This window comes from Sinocyclocheilus anshuiensis, unplaced genomic scaffold, assembly GCF_001515605.1.
Source record: "Sinocyclocheilus anshuiensis isolate Anshui unplaced genomic scaffold, SAMN03320099.WGS_v1.1 scaffold4, whole genome shotgun sequence".
NCBI classification, from domain to species: Eukaryota; Metazoa; Chordata; class Actinopteri; order Cypriniformes; family Cyprinidae; genus Sinocyclocheilus; species Sinocyclocheilus anshuiensis.
This window is the reverse complement of record NW_015554075.1, coordinates 172,640-178,981: the sequence shown is the minus strand read 5'-3', so window position 1 is coordinate 178,981 and position 6,342 is coordinate 172,640. Positions and strand designations below refer to the sequence as shown.

The 6,342-nt window shown below is 37.7% G+C and overlaps 1 protein-coding gene across 1 annotated transcript in view; it reads left to right on the top strand.

Moving 5' to 3' along the window:
• The first annotated feature begins 3,520 nt into the window (after positions 1 to 3,520).
• Positions 3,521 to 6,342, top strand: part of LOC107668971 (ephrin type-A receptor 3-like) — a 131,653-nt gene continuing 128,831 nt past the window's right edge. Inside the window, exon 1 of the mRNA XM_016461052.1 lies at positions 3,521 to 3,705. Within this exon, the coding sequence (XP_016316538.1) occupies positions 3,612 to 3,705 (94 nt within the window). The 5' untranslated portion in view covers positions 3,521 to 3,611. The remainder of the gene's footprint in view (positions 3,706 to 6,342) is intronic.

Below are 6,342 nucleotides of genomic sequence, written 5' to 3'. Positions count from 1 at the left end.
TGTTTATCACAACAAATGGCCAAGCAAAGCGCACGACACTGACAAGGTACGCGATACAGTACGAGACCAAACGCGGTTAAATATTAAATTTATAATTATTTATAATAATTTATAAATTATATTTTATATTAAAATTTAAAATAACTGTTTTCTATTTTAATATATTTTATGTTTTATATAGTTGAAAACAGTTGTGCTGCCTAATATTTTTGTGGAAATAGTGATAGATTATTTTCCAGAATCTCTACTGAATTGGAAGTTCAAACGAACAGCATTTATTTGAAATAGTAAACTTTTGTAACACTATAAATGTCTTTACTGTCACTTTTGATCAATTAAATGCACCCTTGCTGATTTTTCCCCCAACACATGCACCCAAAATCATTTTGATCCCTAACGTTTCAACAGTAGCGTGTGTGTGTGTGTGTATTTCAGTATTAAAGTATTGAAGTAATTTCTAATTTACATGTACATGTAATGAGTAAAATAACAGGCAAAATGCATTTGCACACCTTGCTTTGTTTTCGAGGTCAACAGATTGCTTTCTTTTGTGGTCCCATGTGCATGTGGTATTCTTTTTTTCTTTCGGTTAGTGTCTCTTCCAGCAGTGAATCTGCACAGCAGCGCAACCTGCCAAATAGAACAATCTGCACTATGAAGAGTTGGATTTGGCCCTCAATCCAAGCTATTATAACTGACTGACCTTTCAGGGTGAAAGGGGGAGAGAGCAGGTGACCAGAGTTCAATCCTTTTAGAAATGGGCTGAAAAAAAGTTAGAGACTGAAGCATTTCCTAAAAAGTCAACCATTAAGCTTTGATGTGGCACAAAATGACACAGAATGGCAGAAAAGCACAAATGGCACATGAATTAGTCTGAGAAGAAAGGTTTTGTGTATGTGTGTGTGTTGAGCATAGCACTGGCTGAAGCTAAACATACACCGTGCAGTGATTCTATGAAGAACTTAACAGTAGCTCACTATCCTCCTCTAATGGCCATTTGTGTTATGAAAGCGGAAGGAATATTGCAGACATATTTCATATACTCTGTCTGGACTTCCATGGTTTCTTTTGAAGAGCAGAAGCTGACACTGCATTTTACTGTAGCATTCAGAGACAATAAACAGTGACCATGAGGATTGTGAGTGTTTTAAAAACATCCCACACACAAAAAGCCTTAGAGGGGGGTTGGTGGTAGATGAGGAGTCCGAGAGCCTTGCCATGCCATTGATAGTGTTGCCATGACGGAGGTTTGTTACTGGATGAATGAAGCCTTCTAAAAACCTTTTCTTATTTCGCCCCACGGGGAAATTAGGTCATTGGCATGCGGCCTGTAAAGGGTGTAAATTGCTTAATTGTCTTAATTGGACACTTAGAAAATCCCAGTTGGAGCAGAGAGAAAGTGGATAAAGTGATGCTGGTTTCACTGGTCGTTGTTCCCTTATGATTCCCAGATCTGGCCAAGATTACAAATTATATCTTGCAATTTTAATTCTACTGTAGTCCATTTAGAATACCTTATTTTAAAAAGAATAGTTCTGGATCTAAAATCTTATTGGATGAGCTATGCTCAAGTGCATTGTAATAGCAGATAAATGGGTATGTATGAGCACACTTGAATTCAAATTTAATGTTCCTATAAGCACTTTTTTTGTGATTTGTTTTTGTGCGTGATTATTGTTAATGTGTTCAATGTGATAAAACAAGTTATATTATCATTTACTCACCAAAAGAAGATATTTTGAAAAAATGTGGTAACTCCTCAAAAAGAACAGTTTTGTTTTACTGTCCATTGACAGTTTTGCTAATCATTGACTTTTATTGTAGACATTCCTTTAAAATATCATCTTGTATGTTTCACAGAAGACATTGAGGTTTGGAATGACAATGAGGGTGAGTAAATGATGACAGTTTCCGTTATTTTTGCCGTTATAAAAGCAGTATGTGCCATGTATGTGCCAGCTGCCATGTGTTACAGTAATTTTTACCACAGTTTTTACAAAATGCTTGGCTTATTGCTTTAGTCTGTACTCTGAATGCTTTTTTTTAACATGCCTTAATAATTTAAGGCAATCATTTAAGAATTATATGTAAATCTTGTTTGCTTATTCCAAACTAATGAGACATTTTCTTTTTTTCTGCTTAATAATTGCTAACTGTGGCACAATAATGATAAAAATTCAGCATTAAGTTATGAGCCATACAAAAACACACAGTTAAAAGTGCATGAACAGAACACTTTTTTTGATGCTGTCAGCCTTATCATGACTGCAGTATTACAAGCTGTGTCTGAAATCTACTAGAGTGTGCTAATTGAGAGGACAGCATTTGTAGTGTCTGAAACCATAGTGGACTAGTGTACAAATATACTAGTGTATAACCGATGTACACTCAATGTGTACCCATAATGTACTGTGAGGGACCTGTTTATTGAATTCCTACGTCTCCACAGTGGTGGTCTCCAAAATGCAAGTTGTATCAGCAAGCAAAAACTGCAAAAAACAGCAGCCCTTTTGGTGCACTCATATTGGTTCACTCGTTTTTACTCACTCTTTCAAGTGGACTATATAAGTTATGTAGGAAATAGTGAATGGCAATATTTAGGTGTTTTTTTGGATACTGCCACAAACGTGAAAGAAAACTGACCATAGAAAAATAATTAATGCTTGTACTCAATATAGCACCCTTTGGCAGAATATAACAATGCAATAACGTGCAACAGGGTATGTGTCGAATGCCGGCTGACCAAACCTGGAAAACAGGTCTCATCGCTTCCACTTGTTGGAGAACGTGTTAACAGCCGCATTAAATAATGGTGTTATCTATAGACTTGTAATCATGTTAAAACAGCTAGCTGTTTTTATTGTTGATGTTTTATTCAATTATTATATCTAAATGTTCGTGAAAAGTATAAAAATACAAAACTTTTTGATATCAATCCTTATAGGCCTATGTAATAGACATTGGTTATGATCATTTTTGTATACATATGCAAAATGCTTGAACTGGAAGAGATGAGACCTGTTTAAGTCTGTTGCGCATAACCCCTACTGCAACTGAAATCGCGTAACTTGAGTAGCTAGAAGCGTTAACGTACTTACCTTAATTTTGACCTTAAATTTTCTTAAAGACATACCTATACAGTATGTAAACGAAGTGCAATTTTATGGTTAAAAAGAGAATCACTTAAATTATTCCATGTTTGTTTATTTTGTCGTAATACGAGACGTTTTCTTTTTTCCGCCTAATAGCTTACTTCAGAAACTTAAACCATCAAACAAAGTGTGGCTACTACTAAAATTACCTCAGCAAATTAGAATTAAGCAGTTTAAAGCCAGTCTAAAATGAAAGTTTGCAGGTGCCATCCACCGCGCTTCCTTCAGTTTCTGTGTGGCGGTTGAGATCTTTATCGAGCTCGCGCCTTTAAAAGCAGCCGCGCGCCTTCCGCCGTCCTCCGTTTCCCTGGCAGCCCAGGATGATTGACACTCCGAGGCTAGTCCAGGACCCTCCCTCTCCTCTGCTCTGCTCTCCTCTCCTCACTTGAGCTCTGATCGCGAGCCTCAGTAACTTTCTACAGCGAGAGGGATGCAGCGCGCGCTCAGCGCAGCCTGAAAATGGCAACCCTTTGGATTTATCCGTCCCTTCTATTCTTTGTTTTCCCCTCCCTCACACCGAGTCAAGCCTTACGGAATTACCCAGAGAATGAAGGTAAGAGGGCTTTGTGTTTATTAACTAAGAATAGGATGAATTAATGGCTGAGGTTTGCGGGAGACACAGTTTCTGAAGTGCGCTCTGGATGCTGTGGTTTCTATAAATCATGCATAAGGTGAATGAAGCAGGGAAAAATAGCAAGTGCATGTGTTTTTAACTAAGGATTATTGAAATATTAGGGTGCATCATGCTTGTCCTGTAGAACTCGCTTTTGAAGTGCTCCCTATGGATTGCAGTTGGACATTTCCAATATGTTTTTTACACTATACACGTGCCAGTTATTAGGATAATGAACACGCTTGCACACGATCACAAATGTGAAATGCTAAGAATTATTGAAATGCACATCTTTGCTACCACAGCAAAAAAATAACGAGTTTGGAGTGTAAAAATCAGTCTACGACATTTTTAAAAATAGAAAATAAGCTGTGAATACTCATATACTCTAGTCGAAAGTCACAGTACAACAGTAAAGCAATATTTTTTTTGTTTATTCATCCCCCCCCCCCGGAATAAAGTTTATTAACTGGAATAAATTTAAGAGACTGACTATGTATTAGAAAGTTATTTACTATTTTATTATTTCATATTATACTAAGTGTTAACATTATTTGAAAGCACATACATTTGCTAAGGATTAAAAAGCAAATAAAACAAAATGAAGAACTTGATGTGAGCAGGTAATATATATCGTATATGTCCAGAAATTGTGTTGTGTGCAATGTGCCATATGGCCAGCTGGAACCAGAGAGAAGTCTCTATAAGCGTGATCATTTATCATTGACCATAAGGTGATTTGTTAATGGTGACTGCATCTTGTCCTTAAAGCAGTCTCAATCCACACTAGAAAAATCTGTTCCACAGTCTGTTAAATAAATAAAAAAATCCTAAAATAGCATATAAGTACCAGTTCTCTGCCACAAGAATGAGAACACATGAAACTGGCCAAGTAGTTTATCACTTTATTTAAAAATAAATACATTTGGAATAATTTATGCTTATGTTAATGAAGGTTTATTTTAATCATCTAAAAAAAAAGCAAAAGAGCATGTTTTTCTGTGTGTGCCAGAGCTTTGAGTTGTCCAGCAAATATTTCAATATGGTTCGTTTTGAATTTTTTATTTTTTTTTAATGATAAAGACAGTAAGACCTTATGAATGAGCTTCTTTTTCAGCACAGCTTCGCTCAAATGTTGGAATTTGAGTTCAGCAAAATGCATCCTAGATAGACAATGAAGATAATGCTTCCATCGAGGCAGAGCTTTTGCAGTAATTTCCTATCCCGAGCAGAAGAGTGAAAGAACTTCTTTTTTTTTCTGGGTCCTTTCAGTGAATTCATTCATAAATTGAAGAAATCAGCTTTTTAAGTCACAGAAGCATTTAGATTGCACCAATGCCAACTCTCAAAACCTGAGGAAAATTTATTTTGTTGGAAGAAAAATGCATTCGAGAGGATGATGAAACTGTGTTTAACCAGTGGAAATGGGAGACAAATCATTTTGCGCCCAACAGAAGGACTAAACAGTGCTTTACTGGTTGGTGTCTCTGGCTGTCCGGTGACTGAAAATCGCTTTCACTCGGTTTCTTTTCCCCTGTGTTCCCTCCCAGCAGGGCTTGTTCTTCTAGCCTCTTTCTTCTTTATAATGTTTTCTGCTTTCTTCTGAATCTTCCCCTCTGTTATCGGCCTAATTGGCCGACTTTAGTCGACTGCCCCATGTCTTTGTATTTTCGCAGTAGCATGTGCTTTTGTGCATATGTGAGCATAACCGCTCATCCAGTGGCTTCCAACGCCTAAGCACGGTCTCTTCTGCTTTGTCTCTGCTATGCTCCATGGTGCTCTATGTGACTGTAAAAAACGTCTTCTCATCTGGAGGACGCCCGCTGTGCTTGCTCACCGAGCCGTAAGACTGACCAGCGTTTGTTATTTTAAGCCGCAGTGGGAGTGCGGGTGCCATGTTACACTGGAGCAATGCGAACACAATGACACGGGAGTCATTTGCCACATATGGACCAAAATGTGGAATTTAAGAAGGAATGAATTCAGAGAGGTCAGGGGACAGTGCAGCAACTGATATAGACAGCAGAGGGCGCCTTGTAGCACACAAATTCTTTTGTCAGGGTTTTGTTTTGCGGTGGATCTCACAGTTTCGTGAATTTAGAATATAAAAAAATTTGGGACAGAACCAAAAAATAGGTTTTTATTTTGACAAGCGTTGGGATTTTGAGCCCCATTCATGGAGATCTTAACACAATTATGCCAAGACATCACCAAGCGTGTTTTCCAGAGTATCAACAAGCACACGACTAGACACTGATTCAAAACTAATTTTACAATGAAATGAAGAAGAGCTCTGTTTAGTCTCTTGCGGTCTGCCAGCGGAAGGTTCATACCACCTGCTTGAGAAAAGATTAGATTGAGTCTGATCCGGGTTGGTGAGCTTAATTCGGTTTAATGGCTTAAAAAGAACATTTAATCTTTTTGCTGAACCCCTGGAATGGTCATCGATTTGTATGTTTCTTTTTTTCTTCTTTTGCTCCAGATTAGTATTCCACCTCCACCATGGGCTGTTTTCACTGCTCTGATATTCCTCTCTCTCTTTCCTCCCTTCTAGCGAGTTTGGGTGACCTGTCCCTG